The sequence below is a fragment of the Scyliorhinus torazame genome, chromosome 8, assembly GCF_047496885.1.
Source record: "Scyliorhinus torazame isolate Kashiwa2021f chromosome 8, sScyTor2.1, whole genome shotgun sequence".
Lineage (NCBI taxonomy): Eukaryota > Metazoa > Chordata > Chondrichthyes > Carcharhiniformes > Scyliorhinidae > Scyliorhinus > Scyliorhinus torazame.
This window is the reverse complement of record NC_092714.1, coordinates 81417566-81436416: the sequence shown is the minus strand read 5'-3', so window position 1 is coordinate 81436416 and position 18851 is coordinate 81417566. Positions and strand designations below refer to the sequence as shown.

The window sequence follows — 18851 nt, the reverse complement described above, 5'->3', positions numbered from 1 at the left end:
TCGAAGCTTTCCAAAAGATCTTGAAAGTTTGGCAATTGCGAGTGCAAAGCCAAAAACTACTACATGTTTCCCACACTGCTGCGACACATCGAAGAAAACAGCATTAGTAAGGAAACTGTAAATGGATTGGCAAGCCTTATTCAGTTGCGTCTGGATGCGCTGATCAACAATTTTGGTTGCTTTCCAGAGGAGAAGTTTAAGATTTTGAAAGAGAAGAGGTGGGTGAAAAATCCCTTTGAGTTTGAGACCACCGAATCAGTTCTTAACTTGCAGCTGACTCCAAATGAAGAAATTGAGCTTATGCGTCTCAGCTCAGACAGCACAGTAAAAACACGGCACAAGTGAATGAGGCTGTCAGAATTCTGGAGTAGCATCTCTGAGGAGTATCCGGAGCTGAGTAAAACAAGCATTTTGTTGCTCTTGCCCTTCACAACGACCTACATGTGCGAGGTTGGATTTTCCGTCCTCACAAAGATGAAGACGCCACAAAGGAACCAGCTGAATCCTTCACCCGATATGCGCATAGCCCTCTCTTCCTGTGAACTTGATTGGAGTGAGATCGTGAGGACCAAGCAGGCTCACCTCTCGCATTAACGGTAAGAGAAAATGATGGGTCGCAAAGGTCGGCCGGCATGGGTCGCGAAGGTCGGCCGGCGTGGGTTGCAAAGGTCGGCCGGGTTGGGTCCCGAAGTTGGCCGGTTGGTAAAAATGGGTCCCCGGAAAAAAAGTTTGAAGAACACTGGGCTAGACAGCTGGTTTGTGATGCAGAACAAGGCCAGCAGTGCGGGTTCAATTCCTGTGCCAGCTTACCCGGACAGCGCCGGAATGTGGCGACTACGGGCTTTTCACAGTAATGTCATACTTCTGACAATAAAAGGTTATTATTCTGATTATTATTAACTCCTCGCTCTCCCTCGGCAGGCACAGTGCCACAGGTCCCCTTTGTTAAATACCACAAGTGAACCTTGCTGGTGCCACTTCCACCTGGCAGTGGTGGAGCATCGCAGAGGCCCGGAGAATACTAGGCCAAGCCCAGTAATGATATAGTAATGAATGCAAATGCAGATTTTGCACGACGACACCAATGCGGGTGTGGAGCACGTTCACGCCGCCATTGAATACCGGAGCATGGAGTTCGGCTTAGTGCCTGGTACCAAATTTGATTTTCGGCCGATGCCCGATTCACTGAGTTGCGAAGCGGAGAATCCACCCCACGTGTCTTCTTCACAACAGTACCACTTCCCCAGTGACTGTAATTTCACCAAGCTCCTCTCTCCCTTCCAGCTATTACTGGAAGGTTTCTTGTATCCTCAAAAGTGAAGACAGAAGCCAAGCATTTGTTCATTTCATCAGCCATTTCCTTATTATCTCCCACTGACTCCTCATTGTCACTCTCTGGAGAGCCAAGACTCACTCACTCTTTTCCTGGTGAAATGCCTGTGTTTTACACATGCTATTCCTCTGGCCTTCGCTATTGCCACTTTTTAATCAAATAATTTATTGTGGTAAAATATGAACCGCTAGCTTCCACATGGTGCAATCCCTGTCAATAATGAATGAGTCTGAATTTGGTTCAGTCTGAGACTGTGGCACTTCTATAGCAAGGTCTCTAAAACTCCCCCTAGTGGAATATTACTCAACGTGGCTTTGAACCACCTCCTCTGCTGCAGTTCAGCGGCAAAACAACAGCAGAGGCAATGGATGCTCTCAGCTCTTTTCGCGGCTGTTGAAGCATCTCCTTCCCTTCCTTTTCGCAGTGAAAGGTGTTGAGGATGAGACCGCCGGGCGGTATCTTAGTGTCTGTTTTCCTGTTCGCCGCCGAGCTGGTCGCAGCCCTGTACCTGAGCAGCACTTACAGCTCTGCTGGGGACAGGATCTGGCAGGGGCTCACGCTGGTCTTCGTGCTGGTGCCATCGATTCTGGTGCAGTTCACTCTCACCTTCGTCCACCGGGATGTGAGCAGGGATAGACCCCTGGTGCTGTTCCTTCACCTCTTACAGCTGGGACCATTCGTCAGGTAGGGCAGCCTTCCCGGTTGCTGCTGGTCGGATTCCGTGATGTGCCTGGGAGCTGGATGAGGAATCTCCGGGGGAAATGCCCGTGACTGGGGTGTATTTCCCCGGGAACAAGCCTTCTCGGTGTCTAGGGTGTCTCAGTGATGAACAGGGAGTGGGAAGATGGGTTCAAGTTAAAATAGGATCGGTTGTTGTGATCTCAACACCGCTTCAACCCGCAGTGTTACGAATTCGATTTTATCTTCAGAATGGGGAGGAAATAAAGGCTATTGTGTTGATAGGTCGGAATCCAGAGCTATTTTATTCAGACTGCGCTCGCTAACAGCTCAGCACTCTCATTTCCTATGTTTTCTGGTTCTGTCAGATAACATCATGGATTTCAACAGCAGAGCAGATAATGTAAACACCACAGGCGGAAGGAAGGTCTGTTTATAATCGAGGAAATGTTTGTAAAAAGGAGGGGGGCCGTCTTTGTCCTGTTCCTGTACATAACAGAATGTGTGTCAAGCACTTGGTGAACTCAGAATAGCTGCCTTGTGGGTTACAGGCGGGGAGAGTACTGTACACAGATACGTGCGCACACTGGACATTTCAGTGAGGCTGTGAAGCTTGGAGGACCATTAATGAACCCTGCACCAACATTATTGTGATTTGCAAGCGCTATTCAGCGAGAGGGGCGAGAGTCTGGGCGTGGGCTCATTCCTGCGCATTGAAGTTCGCATTAAACCATTTTAGGAAGAAATCACCTGCGGGTCTAAAGTATTTGAACAGCAAAATCACCGTTGGTGAAACACTGTCCACTCTCCATCACTGCAACCCGACAACCAGAACATCTTGTACACGATGTGCTGGAATCTGCACAGTGATCAGGTTCTAAAGTCATCTACCCATCAGCACTCTGAAACTCGGAAACACAGAAAACCGACCTTCCCTATGCAATCAATCGTCCAGCGTGGCCCTGGAATTGAGAAGCCGTTCTCATGCTCACATATTGCGGGAGATTCGCAGCGTTGCTCCCCCCCCCCCCCCCCCCCCGCACACACAACAGCAAAGCCGTTGGCAGGAATTAACAGCTAAATGTGATCCAAACAATATCTCAAGGAAAGCCTGTTTATTAGAAAAACAAACATGTTATTATTAAACAATAGGCATTGCCAGAAAGGGCTGCGGAAGATGTGGGGTGGGGTTTGCGCCAAAATTAAACAGCACTGCAAAATCGCGATATTTCATGTAGCCATCCTTGAAATATTTCTGATGCAGCAACATTTGGTGCGGTTCTGGCAGTGTTAACCTGCAAGCTGCGCTGTGCTGGGCTGTGTTGCGCGGGCAGCCATCACTGCATGTTTATCCTGGCGTGTCTAATCCTCCAGCTCCTCTCTGTCTCTTGTTTCCCATCTCACTGAGCTGCCTGTGCTGGAATGGATATTGATGCTCCTGATTAAACTTTCACGGCAGCAATACATCGCGGCTGCGAATGATACCGAGGAGATGGTGCGAGTTGTGTTTAACCATATCGGGAAAACACTGAGTTGCTGGCCATGTCGAACCCTTTTATCTCCGCTAAATAATATATTTCAAAGGATCGTTCGCCAATTGGACTATTCCGTGCGTGGCATAACTAATAATACCGCAGACAAATTAATTCAATTGCAATATCTAATAATATATTAAGTATTGCATATAATCTGGACGACTTCCCATAATGCTATTAAAATCACACTTTGGTGCGAATCCTCCTTTTGGAACCAATATGCCCTCCATTATTTTGTATTCATTCAATGGATGTGGGTTTCGCTGGCAAGGCCAGTATTCATTACCCATTCTTAATTTCCCTTGAGAATGTGGTGGTGAGCTGCCTTCTTGAACCACTGCAGTCCATGTGGTGTACATACACCCACTGTGCTGTTAGGGAGGGAGTTGCAGGATTTTGACCTGGAGAAAGTGAAGGAAGGGTAATATATTTCCAAGTCAGGATGGTAAGTGACTTGGACGGGAACTTCTGGGTGGTGATGTTTCCATGTAACTGCTGCCTATGAACTTCTAGATGGTGGTGGTCATGGGTTTGGAAGGTGCAGCCTAAGGAGCCTTGGTAAGTTCCTATAGTGCATCTTATAGATCAGTGTTCTTCAAACTTTTTTTCCGGGACCCATTTTTACCAACCGGCCAACCTTCCGGACCCAACCCGGCCGACCTTCGCGACCCCCGCCGGCCGACCTTCGCGACCCACGCCGGCCGACCTTCGCGACCCACGTCGGCCGACCATCGCGACCCACGCCGGTTGACCTGCGCGACCCACCGTTTTCTCTTACCTTGTTTGCTGCCGACAAAAATGGAGGAAATGGTTTTGGGTCCCTTTGGCCCTCGTACACGCTCCTCCAATGGAACCTGTTGGATGAAGGTGAAGCCTTCTGGTGTCGGAAAGTATGGAGTCTCTATCTGTCCAAAGTTCTGAATTTTTTTCCTGAAAAATTTTATCAAATAACCCCACCCGAACTTGTAAAAAAAAAATAATAAAATGAGTAAAATAAATGAAAAAAATGAATAAAACCTCCCCCGAACTTGTAAAACAAAAAGCTGCAACCATTAAAAAGAATAGCGGCCACACTGCGCTTGCATGCCCGATTATCGGTGCGCATGCGCAATGCGGGCGAATTTTTTTTTAAACATGTTCGCGGCCGCTTGCAGCCGGTGTTATGAAACGCTGGCTGCTGCGCGGGGATTTGCGTGATCGGGAGCGCCGCGGACAACGGCTCCGCGACCCTCCAGACACCTGCCCGCGACCCACCCGTACGTCGCGCCCCCGACTTTGAAGAACACTGTTATAGATGATACACATGCTGCCACTGTGTCGGTGGGGGAAGGCATGATTTTTTTGTGGAAGGGGTGCCAATCAAGTGGGTTGCTTTGTCCTGGATAGTGTTGAGCTTCTTGAATGTTGTTGGAGCTGCACTCATCCAGGCAAGTGGAGAGTATTCCATTACACTCCTGACTTGTGCCTTGTAGATGGTGGACAGGCTTTGGGAAGTCAGGAGGTGAGTTACTCACCAGAGGATTCTGAGCTTCTGATCTGACTTTGCAGCCACAGTATTTATATGGCTAGTTCAGTTGAGTTTCTGGTCAATGGATGTTGATTGTGTGTGGTGGTGGGGGGGGGGGGGGGGGGTGGATTCAGCGATGGTAATGCCATTAAATGTCAAGGGAAGATGGTTGGATTCACTTGCTGGAGATGGCCAATGCCTGGCACTTGTATGGCATGAATGTAACTTGCCACTTGTCAGCCCAAACCTGAGTTTTGTCCATGCCTTGCTGCATTTGCAAGTGGACTGCCTCAGTGACTGAGGAGTCACCAGTGGCATTGAACATAGTGAAATAATCAGTGAACATTCACACTTCCGACCTTATGATCAAAGGGAGATCATTGATGAAGCAGCTGGAGATGGTTCGGCCGAGGACACAACCCTGAAACATTCCTGCAGTGATGTCCTGGAGCTGAGATGATTGACCTCCAACCTCTACAACCATCTTCCTTTGTGCCAGGTATGACTCCAACCAGTGGAGAGTTTCCCCCCTGATTCTCATTGACTCCACTTTTGCTAGGGCTCCTTGATGCCATACTTGGTCAAATGCTGCCTTGATGCCAAGAGCAGTCACTCTCACCTCACTCTGGCATTCAGCTCTTTTGTCCATGTTTGAATCAAGGCTGCAATGAGGTCAGGAGCTGAATGGCCCTGGCGGAACCCTAAACTGAGCGTCCGTGCGCAGGCTATTGCTAGCAAGTGCCATTTGTTTTCATTGTCGACCCTTTCCAACACTTTAGACTGATGGGGCAGTAATTGACTGGATTGGATTTGGCCAGTTTCTTGTGTACAGGACACACCTGGGAAATTCTCCACATTGCAGGGTAGATGTCAGTGTTGTAGCTGTACTGGAACAGCTTGGCTAGGGGTTGCAGCCAGTTCTGCAGCACAAGTCTTCAGTACTATTGCTGGAATATTGTCAGGGCTCATAGCCTTTGCAGTATCCAGTGCCTTCAGCTGCTTCTTGATATCACGTTGAGTGAATCAAATTGACTGAAGACTGACATCTGTGATGCTGGGGAACTCCGGAGGAGGCCGAGATGGATCATCCATTCGGCACTTCTGGCTGAAAATTGTTGCAAATGCATCAGCCTTATCTTTTGCATTAATGTGCTGGGCTCCTCCATAATTGAGGATGGGATATTTGTGCAGCCTCCTTCTCCAGTGAGTTGTTTAATTGTCCACTACCATACGTGGCTGGATGTGGCGGGGCTGCAGAGCTTAGATCTGATGCATTTGTTGTGGGACCTCTTAGCTCTATCACTTGCTCCTTATGCTGTTTGACAATCAAGTAGTCCTGTGTTGTAAATTCATCAGGTTGGCACTTCATTTTTAGATATGCCTGGTGTTGCTCCTGGCACACCCTCCTGCACTCTTAATTCCAGAGAAATGCAGGGGGAGGCCTACAATTAAAATGCTCTTGAAGCATTTATTTGCCAACTAAAAAAAATATTGAAAGGTCAAGAGCAGTGCAGGATAAGGAAGTTGCAGTAATTCAGGCCGGAATTTTCCGGCCGTTCACTGGCTATGGGATTATTTGGGCTCACCAGTAGCACACTCCCACCTGCGGGTTTCCTGGTGGCATGGGGTGGCTTCAATGGGAATTCCAATGACGGCAGCAGGAGCAGAGAACCCACCACCAGCGAACAGCGCGCTGCCTTCCCAAAAGACTGAGGACTGGGAGGCCGAAGAATCCCGCCCTCAGTCTTTTGGGAAAAATACCTCACCATCATCAATTGTGAATGCGTGCTAGCAGATTGGAATGTGAGGTTAACTCCAATGTATCAACCATGGCAAAAAAGGGAATGTTTCTATTGGAAAGCACTGACAATAAGGGCTGAGTAAGCAAGTAATGATGGAGTATGTGGCTAGTGAATTAAATAATGTTTGTGAAAGAATTGGGTTAATCATGGGTTATTTTGATGAACCTGAGCCAATGTTTTGTCATTAATCTGCATTGGTAACAGTAGTTAAATTTTATTACAGTATCTGAGCTGTAATTTACTGTTTTTTTCCTTGTTTATACCATATCATCCTCTGAGTGTTTCTTGTGATGAATGGAGGATTTTTAGGAAAAATGAACAATAAATGTATTGGGCAATTTAAGGATTAAAAGTCTGGGGTTGGAGTGTGATTGACTGCAGTGGTCCTGTTTTTTTTAAAGGATTCTGTTTTGCAGGTCCTGGGAGTTTTTAGCAGCCAGAAGTGAAATTGATAGAGAAATATGTTTTTCAATCTGGACTAATGGACTATGATTTGTCTGGGGCAGTCCCTGGGGAGTTAATGTCAGTCCATGAAAGGTTCATTTGTTTTGTCAGCTTGGGGAGATTATGTCAGTGCTGGGTGGAGCTAAGGGAGAGAGACTTTTTGAAAAAGCTTTTGGAGAGAAGAGTTGAAGTCTGGCCTGGCAACTCTTGTCTTTTTTATACCACAAGTACAGGCAGTTTTCCCTCCCAGTAGGATAGTTAAAAAACATTGTAATAATATTTTAAAGCAGAGCAGTCTCGTCTGAAGACAAGGAAGAAGCTTGAACAACTCGGTTGAAGCAGCAATTTGGAGATATTCAACCAGAGTGTGCAGGGATTCTAACCAGGTCTCAAATCTCAATGCCCTGCTGATTCTAACCGGGGCTCAAATCTCTATGCCCTGCTGATTCTAACCGGGGCTCAAAACTCTATGCCCTGCTGATTTTAAACTGGATTGAGAGCGGCGTGTTTTTCTTCCTATTGTTTAATAGGAAATTCAGTAGTAGCGTTAAAGGATAAGGGCTGTTCGTTTTGGATGTGAAATTAAAGAGTTTAATATTGTATTCATAACAAAATTTTGTTTTCATAGATTATCATAGAATTTACAGTGCAGAAGGAGGCCATTCGGCCCATCGAGTCTGCACCGGCTCTTGGAAAGAGCACCCTACCCAAGGTCAACACCTCCACCCTATCCCCATAACCCAGAAACCCCACCCAACACTAAGGGCAATTTTGGACACTAAGGTCAATTTATCATGGCCAATCCACCTAACCTGCACATCTTTGGACTGTGGGAGGAAACCGGAGCACCCGGAGGAAACCCACGCACACACGGGGAGGATGTGCAGACTCCGCACAGACAGTGACCCAAGCCGGAATCGAACCTGGGACCCTGGAGCTGTGAAGCAATTGTGCTATCCACAATGCTACCCCAAGCCCTATTTTTTCATACAATCACCCCTGGAGTGAATAATTCTTTTCTCAGTCTTACAAAATAAACTAAAATATTGGGGTTTTGGTCCAGTATCCGAGCCATTGTGGGGTTCTGGTCTGGGATTGTTATATTCTCAACTCCCCTAAACTCTCTCTGAAGTCTTCTATACTTTTTGTCTGTTCAGACCCCCTTCTTATAGCCCTACCTTTGATTCAAAAGCAGCGTTTTATCAGACCAGTCATTGACTTACATCCATCATCATATTGCTCAATTATACGGTTCTCGCAAGCGCCTTGTCTGCTCAAGGTTTGGCCTTCAGACTTTCTCACATAACTTGTTTTGACTGTTTCAATGCCTGCTGACTTTCCTGCCAAAGGCATTTTTGAGAGAGATTGAAGGGGGAAGGTGGCCAGAATTAAAAAGGTGCTACAACAGAAAGGAAGGCAGGCAGGGGGTTTGGGTCTTCCGAACCTGATGTATTATTACTGGGCGGCGAATGTGGAGAAGGTACGGAGCTGGGTCAGAGGGGTTGACTCCCAATGGGTCAGAATGGAGGAGAGTTTGGGTCAGGATTGAAGGCGCTAGCGACACCGGCGCTCGCGACAGCCCTGGAGAGATACTCAGGGAGTCTGGTAGTAATAGCTTTGTTGAGAATTTGGAGGCAGTTTCGGCAGCACTTCAGGTTGGGGGCAGGGTCAAGGGAAATGCAATTCGGGGGAACCATAGATTTGAGCCAGGGAAGTGGGATGAAAATTTTCAGAGATGGGAGGAGAAAGGAATTAGGACACTAAAAGATTTGTTTCTTGGGGATCGTTTGGCAGGATTGAAGGAGCTGGTGCGAAGTATGGGCTGGAGCAGGGAGAAATATTTAGATACATGCAGGTTCGAGACTTTGCCAGAAAGGAGATACAGAGCTTCCCAGTAGAGCCGTCTTCCACATTGCTGGAGGAGGTGCTGACGACAGGGGGACTGGAGAAGGGGGTAGTATCGACGGTTTACGGGGCTATTTTAGAGGAGAAGGCGCCACTAGAAGGGATCAAGGCAAAGAGGAAGAAGAGTTGGGAGAGGGTATGAAGGAGGGGTTCTGGTGTGAGGTGCTCCGGAGGGTGAACACCTCCACCTCGTGTTCGAGGTAGGGGCTGATACAGCTGAAGGTGATGTATGGAGCGCACCTCATGAGGGCGAGGATGAGCGGGGTCTTTGAGGGTATGGAAGATGTGTGTGAACGTTGCGGGGGGGCCCCCGCTAATCACGTTCATAAGATTTGGCCCTGTCCAAAGCTGGAGGATTACTGAAAGGAGGTGTTTAGGGTAATCTCTAAAGTGGTGCACGTGAAACTGGACCCGGGCCCTCGGGAGGCCATATTCGGGGTACCAGACCAGCCGGGGTTGGAAACGAGCGCGGAGGCAGATGTTGTAGCCTTCGCCTCATTGATCGCCCGAAGGCGAATCCTGTTAGCATGGAGATCAATCTTTCCACCCTGTGCCCTGGCGTGGTGGGGGGACCTGCTGGAATTCTTGACACTTGAAAAGGTCAAATTTGAACTGAGGGGAAGGATGGAGGGGTTCTACAATTCATGGGCGTTATTCATTTTGCACTTTCGAGAATTGGATCACATCGAACATTAGGGGGGTTGGGGTCTCGGAGGGCTGGGGGGAGAAGGACTGGATGTGTTAATGGTGACTATGGGTGATTCCTGATTCCTCTTTGTCATTTGCTTATGTTTTAAAAAATATTTATTTATTAAAGTTTTTTTAACACAATTTTTCTCCCTTACAAACAATAACCACCCCCCCCCCCATAAAAAAAAAACGAGAAATCGCGCAGGGCAAGATATATACAAAGCAAAATGATATATTTACACAGCTTTGTACACTGGCCCTCTCCCGTACGTGCCAGTTTCCCCAACCCTTCATGTTATCTCTTGCTCATCCACCCTCCCAGGCAGTCCCCGCCCCCCCCCAAGGTTGCTGCTGCAGCTGCCCGACCTTCCTCTAACGCTTCGCGAGATAGTCTAGGAACGGTTGCCACCGCCTGTAGAACCCCTGCACAGACCCTCTCAAGGCGAACTTGATCCTCTCCAACTTTATGAACCCAGCCATATCATTTATCCAGGCCTTCAGGCTGGGGGGCTTCGCCTCCTTCCACATTAGCAAGATCCGTCGCCGGGCTACTAGGGACGCAAAGGCCAGAATGCCGGCCTCTTTCGCCACCTGCACTCCCGGCTCGTCCACTACTCCAAATATTGCTAGCCCCCAGCTTGGCTTGGCCCGGACTTTCACCACCTGAGATATTGTTCCCGCCACTCCTCTCCAGAACCCCTCCAGTGCCGGGCATGACCAAAACATATGGACATGGATCGCCGGGCTCACTGAGCATCTTCTACATCTGTCCTCCACCCCAAAGAACCTACTCAACCTCGCCCCTGTCAAGTGAACCACCTTAAATTGTATTAGGCTGAGCCTGGCACACAAGGAGGAGGAATTAACCCTACCTAGGGCATCAGCCCACGGACCATCCTCGATCTCCTCCCCCAGCTCCTCCTCCCATTTACCCTTCAACTCTTCTTCCAGCGCTTCCCCCTCTTCTTTCAACTCCTGGTGTATTTCCGACACCTTGCCCTCCCCGACCCATACACCCGAGATCACCCTATCTTGGACTTCTTGTGCCGGGAGCAATGGGAATTCCCTCACCTGTCGCCTCACAGAAGCCCTCACCTGCATATATCTAAAGGCATTTCCCAGGGGTAACGCGAACATCTCCTCCAGTGCCCCTAGGCTCGCAAACGTCCCGTCGATGAACAGGTCCCCCATTCTTCCAATGCCCGCTCGATGCCAGCTCTGAAACCCCCGTCCATCTTCCCGGGACAAACCGGTGGTTACCCCTGATTGGGGACCACACCGATGCTCCCATTGCACCCCGGTGCCGTCTCCACTGGCCCCAGATCCTTAGCGTTGCCGCCACCACCGGGCTCGTGGTATACTTTGTCGGCAAGAGCGGCAGCGGTGGCGTCACCAACGCCCCCAGGCTCGTTCCTTTACAGGACGCCATCTCCATCCTCTTCCATGCCGCCCCCTCTCCCTCCATAACCCACTTGCGGATCATCGCCACATTTGCTGCCCAGTAATAGCTCCCCAGGTTTGGCAGCGCCAACCCTCCTCGGTCCCTACTGCGTTCCAGGAACCCTCTCCTTACTCTCGGGGTCTTATTCGCCCACACAAATCCCTCCACAAATACTCCTGCCTACTCTCTTAAAAACGGCCTCAGTGATCACGATGAAAAGGCACTGAAACACAAACAGAAACCTCGGAAGGACCACCATTTTGACCGACTGCACTCTACCCGCCAGCAATAGCGGTACCATGTCCCATCTTTTGAAATCCACCTCCATTTGCTCCACCCACCTCGTCAGATTCAGTTTATGTAGGGTTCCCCCAACTCCTGGCTATCTGGATCCCCAGATACCGAAAGCTCCCCTCCGCCCTCCTCAGCGGTAGGTCCCCTATCCCTCTTTCTTGGTCCCCCGCCTGTAATACAAAGAGCTCACTCTTCCCTACATTGAGCTTATAGCCCGAAAACTCCCCAAACTGCCTTAGAGTCTGCATGACCTCCACCATCCCCTCCATTGGATGCGCCACGTACAGCAACAGGTTATCCGCATATAGCGACACCCAATGCTCTTCTCCCCCTCGGACCACCCCCCTCCATTTATTAGACTCCCTCAATGACATGGCCAATGGTTCGATCGCCAAAGCGAACAACAGGGGGGACAGGGGGCACCCCTGCCTCGTCCCTCGGTACAGTCGAAAGTACTCCGACCTCCACCGGTTCGTCACTACACTCGCCATCGGGGCTCTGTAAAGGAGCTTAACCCAATTGATAAACCCTCCCCCGAACCCAAACCTACGCAGCACCTCTCAGAGGTACTCCCACTCTACTCGGTCAAAGGCCTTCTCCGCGTCCATAGCTGCCACTATCTCCGCCTCTCCCTCCTCCGATGGCATCATTATCACGTTTAAGAGCGGCCGCACATTGGTGTTTAGTTGCCTGCCCTTTACAAATCCCGTCTGGTCCTCGTGGATTACCCCCGGGACACAGTCCTTGATCCTCGTGGCCAGCACTTTTGCCAGCAACTTTGCATCCACATTGAGGAGCGAGGTCGGCCTGTACGATCCACATTGCAGTGGGTCCTTGTCCCGCTTTAGGATCAAAGAAATTGTCGCTTCCGATATTGTCGGGGGCACGGTCCCCTCCTCTCTTGCCTCATTAAAGGTCCTCACCAGTAGCACCAGGTCTACGTACTTCCTGTAGAACTCCACCGGGAACCCGTCCGGCCCCGGGGCCTTCCCCGCCTGCATACTCCCCAAACCCTTGCTCAGCTCCTCCAACCCAATTGGTGCCCCCCAAACCAGCCACCTCTTGCTCCTCCACCCTCGGGAATCTCAGTTGATCTAGGAATCGTCTCATCCCCTCTTCCCCCACTGGGGGCTGGGATCTGTACAGCTCATCATAAAAGGCCTTAAATACCTCGATTATTTTCGTCGCACTCCGAACCGTGGCTCCCCTTCTATCTTTGACTCCCCCTATTTCCCTCGCTGCCATCCTCTTACGTGGCTGGTGTGCCAGCATCCGACTAGCCTTTTCCCCCTACTCGTATGTCGCCCCCTGCGCTTTCCTCCATTGTGCCTCCGCCTTCCCTGTGGTCAACAGGTCAAACTCCGTCTGTAGCCGTCGTCTTTCCCCAAGTAATCTTTCCTCCGGGGCCTCTGTGTGTCTCCTGTCCACTCTCAAAATCTACCCCACTAACCGCTCCCTTTCCATACCCTCTGTCTTCTCCCTATGAGCCCTAATGGAGATTAGCTCTCCCCTGATCACTGCCTTCAACGCCTCCCATACCACCCCCACCCGCACCTCCCCGTTGTCGTTGGCCTCCAAGTACCTTTCGATACACCCCCTCACCATCGCACACACCATCTCGTCCGCCAGCAGTCCCACATCCAGCCGCCACAACGGGCGTTGGTCCCTCTCCCCTCCCAGCTCCAGTTCCACCCAGTGCGGGGCATGGTCCGAAACGGCTATAGCCGAATACTCCGTCCCCTCCACCCTCGGGATGAGCGCCCTACCCAGAACAAAGAAATCTATCTGGGAGTAGGCTTTGTGTACATGGGAGAAGAAAGAAATTTCCCTGGCCTGCGGCCTTGCAAACCGCCATGGGTCCACTCCCCCCATCTGATCCATAAACCCCCTAAGTACCTTGGCTGCCGCCGGCCTCTTTCCAGTCCTTGATTTGGAGTGGTCCAGTGCTGGATCCAACACTGTATTGAAGTCCCCTCCCATTATCAGGCCTCCTATCTCCAGGTCCGGAATGCGCCCCAACATGCGCTTCATGAATCCTGCATCATCCCAGTTCGGGGCGTATACGTTTACTAACACCATCCACGTCCCTTGCAGCCTACCGCTCACCATTACATATCGCCCTCCATTGTCCGTTACAATAGTCTTGGCCTCAAATGACACCCGCTTTCCCACAAATATTGCCACCCCTCTATTCTTCGCGTCCAGTCCCGAGTGGAATACCTGTCCTACCCATCCCTTTCTTAGCCTGACCTGGTCCGCCACCTTCAGGTGTGTCTCTTGGAGCATGACCACGTCTGCCTTCAGTCCCTTTAAGTGCGCGAACAGTCGAGCCCTCTTCACCGGCCCATTAAGGCCCCTCACATTCCACGTTATCAGCCGGATTGGAGGGGCTCTCCCCCCCCCCCCCCCCCCCCCCCCCCCCCCCGACTGGGCCAGTCCCGTGTCCACGCCAGTCCCCCACCTCTTCTGTGTCCCATTCCCTTTCGGCCAGTGCAGCAGCAACCCTTTTTCCCCCCCTCCCCTCCCCCCCGCTAGACCCCTGTCTAGCTTTTTTGCTCCCCCCATGTCACTCCCGTAAGTCAGCTGACGCCTGCTGACCCCGGCTTCCCCCGCCGTCCCATTGACCTCCCCGTGTGGGAGTCTTCCAATCAATATGCATTCCTTCGTTCCCCTTCCCGCCCGCGCGGGAAGAAACCCTGCGCTTTCCAAAGCCCGCTCCGCCCCCTCTGGCGCAGCTCCTGTCGCGGCCTTGTCTCTCTCCCCCAGCCCATGTATCATTTCCTGCGCGTGATTGACCCCCTATATACAACAACCATCACACATCAAACCTCAAACATCCCCCCCACCCTCACAAACCCTCAGTTAGAGTCCAACTTTTCGGCTTGTACAAAGGTCCATGCCTCTTCAGGCGTTTCGAAGTAATAGTGTTGGCCCTTGTATGTGACTGTGATGAACGGTTACTGCCTTATCATCATGTAAGGTGATGTCCCCTTTAAGACCAGGCTTGGAACACTGGGGACTCCGCCCCTGGCTCCGCCCACCTGGGAGCCATACATAAAGGCCTGCCTCATGGTCTGTATAGCAGTCAGCTCTCGTCCATATCTGTAGCACAGTTATTAGCCTAATAAAGCCTTCTTTACAGTTTAATCTCTAAGCATCATTATTGAGGGTACCTCAATTTATTAGGCTAAACTAGATTCAGGATGGACGCAGGCCTAAAACCAGAGAAGCTCAATCTGGAAGCACGAACGCCGGAGGCAAAGGAAATTTTTAAATACTGGCTGCGGTGCTTCGAGGCCTACCTGGACTCCGCAGAGACTCCCATTCTGGGGCCACGCAAGCTGCGTCTACTCCACGCCCGCGTGAGTCACAGAATCTCCGCCACGCTCGAAAAGGCGACGACTTATGAGGAAGCGATTGAGTTGCTCCGCAAGCGGTTTGTCAAACCCATCAATGAGGTGCACGCCCGGCATCTGCTCTCTACCTGCCGGCAGCGCTCGGGGGAATCGCTCGACGAGTTTGTTGAGAAACTCACCGCGCTGGCCAGGGACTGTGACCATCAGGATGTGACAGGGGAAGTCCATATGAACCTGCACATCAGAGGTTCTTTCGTGTCCGGCATCCGCTCGACCTACATCCGGCAGCGACTGCTCGAAAACGGGGCAAAAGACCTCCAGGAGACGCTAACGCTCACCTCCTCGCTGGAGGTGGCCCGACGTAACTTGGGTACGTACCCTGCGGACTCTGCCAGCCCCCCCCGGACTTCCTCAGACTCGCCCGTATTACAGGCCTGCGCCACGCGGCGACCCGCTCACCATGGCGGCACACCTTGCTACTTCTGCGGGCAGGGCCAGCACCCACGCCCACGCTGCCCAGCCCGCTCCGCGATCTGCAGCGACTGCGGGAAGAAAGGGCACTTTGCGAGGGTCTGACTGGCCAGACCCAGGGGCCAGCAAAACAAAGAACAGCCGGCCCGAAAATCAGGCTCTCAGGTCCGCAGGCCTCGCAATGCTGCTGCGCACCGACCCGACACGCCCCCTTCTGACGCGTCATCAGCCTCGTGCGAATTATGGGAGCGGCCATCTGGTCGGCGGCCATCTTCTCGACCCGACACGTGCGACCAACGGCAGCGGCCATTTTACGACTCCGACTACCCGCGAGTGGGAGCGATCACCCTCGATCAAACTCGGCCAAAACACCTGCAGAACTCCATGATGCAGGTCCAGGTCAACGGGCACGACACTGCATGCCTCTTCGACTCCGGGAGCACGGGGAGCTTTATCCACCCTGAAACGGTAAGGCGCTGCTCCCTACGCACCCAGCCCACATCCCAAACCATAGCCCTCGCATCTGGGTCCCACTCGGTACACATCACGGGGTACTGTATTGCGGATCTCTCGATCCAGGGTGCCAAATGCACCCGTTTCAAATTTTATATCCTCCCTCACCTCTGTGCCCCCCTGCTGCTCGGACTGGATTTCTAGTGCAGCCACCGAAGCCTGACACTGAAGTTCGGCGGACCCTTGCCCCACCTCACGGTGTGCTGCCTTGCGACACTGAAAGTCGCACCCACCTCGCTATTGGCTAACCTCACTCCCGACTGTAAGCCCGTCGCCACCAGGAGCCGGCGCTACAGTGCCCAAGATATGGCTTTTATCAAGTCAGAGGTCCAGCGTTTACTGGGAGAGGGGGTCATCGAGGCTAGCAACAGCCCTTGGAGAGCGCAAGTGGTGGTAGTCCGGTCCGGGGAGAAGAAACGGATGGTCGTGGATTATAGCCAGACCATAAACCGATTCACGCAGCTTGATGCGTACCCCCTTCCTCGCATCGCGGAAATAGTAAATCGGATCGCCCAATACCGAGTCTTTTCCACGGTTGACCTCAAATCTGCCTACCACCAGCTCCCCATCCGACCAAAAGACCGCCCCTATTCTGCCTTCGAAGCAGCCGGCCTGCTCTTCCACTTCCTCAGGGTCCCCTTTGTTGTCACAAATGGGGTCTCCGTCTTTCAAAGGGCGATGGACCAAATGGTGGACCAGTACGGTTTGCGGGCTACATACCCGTACTTGGACAATGTCACCATCTGCGGCCATGATCAGCAGGACCATGACGCTAACATCAAAAAGTTCCTACAGACCGCCCGAGCCCTTAACCTGACCTATAACGAGGGCAAATGCGTTTTCCACACCACCCGGCTGGCCATCCTCGGCTATGTCGTGGAAGACGGGGCCCTAGGTCCCGACCCCAACCGCATGCGCCCCCTTAAGGAACTCCCTCTCCCCCGCAGCCTCAAGGCCCTCAAACGGTGCTTGGGGCTTTTCTCCTATTACGCCCAGTGGGTCCCCAAGTATGCGGACAAAGCCCGCCCACTCCTAAAGACCACCACTTTTCCCCTCTCGGCTGAGGCTCAATTGGCCTTCAACCGCATCAAGGCCGACATCATCAAGGCCGCCATGCACGCGGTGGACGAAACCATCCCTTTCCAGGTAGAGAGCGATGCATCAGACATCGCCCTGGCTGCTACCCTCAATCAAGGAGGCAGACCAGTAGCGTTCTTCTCCCGAACCCTCACCGCCTCCGAGATTCGACACTCTGCAGTCGAAAAGGAGGCACAAGCCATTGTGGAGGCTGTGCGGTGCTGGAGACACTACCTCGCCGGTAGGAGGTTTACCCTCGTCACCGACCAACCGTCGGTTGCCTATATGTTCGATAACACGCAACGGGGGGGGGGGGTGGGTTCATTAAACTGGAGCAGATAAAGTTTGCCCTGAGAGGATCGGCTCAAGGGTTCAGCAGGCGGTGGTAGCCATTTCTCGACTACCTAGGGGAACGTTAGAGGGAAGACAGATGACCAGCAGCAGCAACCCAGGGGGAAGGGGGGGGCGGGGTTTAGTTTAGTTTAGGTCAAAGATAAAGGGGTTTTGTTACTTGTGTATTGTTAAAAATTTCTGTATTATTGTTGCGTTTGCTTTGTAAGAGGGGAAAAATTGTGGTTTGGAAAAATGTTTTCAATAAAACATATTTTTAAAAAAAACACGCAACAGGGCAAAATAAAAAACGATAAAATTTTGAGGTGGAGGATCGAACTCTCCACCTACTCGTACGATATCAAGTATCGTCCAGGGGAGCTCAACGAGCCCCCAGATGCCCTGTCCCGCGGCACATGCGCCAACGCGCAGGAGGACAGCCTGCAAGCCATCCACAATGACCTCTGCCACCCGGGGGTTACCCGGCTTGTCCATTTCATCAAGTCCCGCAACATACCTTACTCAACCAAGGAGGTCAAGGCCATGGTCAGGGCCTGCCAGGTCTGTGCGGAGTGCAAACCGCACTTCTATCGGCCAGACAAGGTTCGGCTCGTGAAGGCCCCGGCCCCTTTGAGTGACTGAGCGTGGACTTCAAGGGGCCCCTCCCGTCCACCAACCGTTATGCCTATTTCCTCACCGTCATCGATGAGTTCTCCCGTTTCCCATTCGCCATTCCCTGCACCGACATGACCTCAGCCACGGTGATTAAGGCACTGCACAGCATCTTCACCCTGTTCGGTTTCCCTGCTTATATCCACAGCGACCGGGGTACATCGTTCATGAGCGATGAACTGCGTCAGTATCTGCTCAGCAAAGGCATCGCCTCGAGCAGAACGACCAGCTATAACCCACGGGGAAACGGGCAGGTGGAGAGGGAGAACGCGACTGTGTGGAAGGCTGTCCTTCTGGCCCTGCGGTCGAGAAATCTCCCAACCACCCGCTGGCAGGAGGTTCTACCCGATGCCCTAAACTCCATTAGGTCACTCCTCTGCACGGCCACAAATGAGACCCCTCATGAGCGATTGTTTCTCTTCCCCAGGAAGTCTACCTCCGGGGTCTCGCTTCCACCTTGGCTGACGGCTCCGGGACCTGTTCTTCTCCGGAGGCACGCGAGGAGCCATAAAACGGACCTCCTAGTTGAAAAGGTCCGACTGCTCCACGCCAACCCCAGTTACGCCTACGTGGAGTACTCCGACGGCAGGCAAGATACGGTTTCCCTCCGGGATCTGGCGCCCGCTGGATCCTCCACCACAGACGCCCCTTCCCGCGCCGCACCCCTGCAGGACCCGTCGCCCCCTACAACACACCCCCTTCCGGCCCTACCACCCGTTGGTGAGCTCCTACCGTGCGCCCCCCCTTTACACACCCCGCCGGCGCCGGCTCCGCTACCCCCGGCCCTGCCTAGTTCCCCTGCC

The 18851-nt window shown here is 52.1% G+C and overlaps 1 protein-coding gene across 1 annotated transcript in view; it reads left to right on the top strand.

The window, feature by feature from the left end:
• Window positions 1–1640: 1640 nt before the first annotated feature.
• Window positions 1641–18851, top strand: part of cybb (cytochrome b-245, beta polypeptide (chronic granulomatous disease)) — a 146820-nt gene continuing 129609 nt past the window's right edge. Inside the window, exon 1 of the mRNA XM_072513893.1 lies at window positions 1641–2017. Within this exon, the coding sequence (XP_072369994.1) occupies window positions 1773–2017 (245 nt within the window). The 5' untranslated portion in view covers window positions 1641–1772. The remainder of the gene's footprint in view (window positions 2018–18851) is intronic.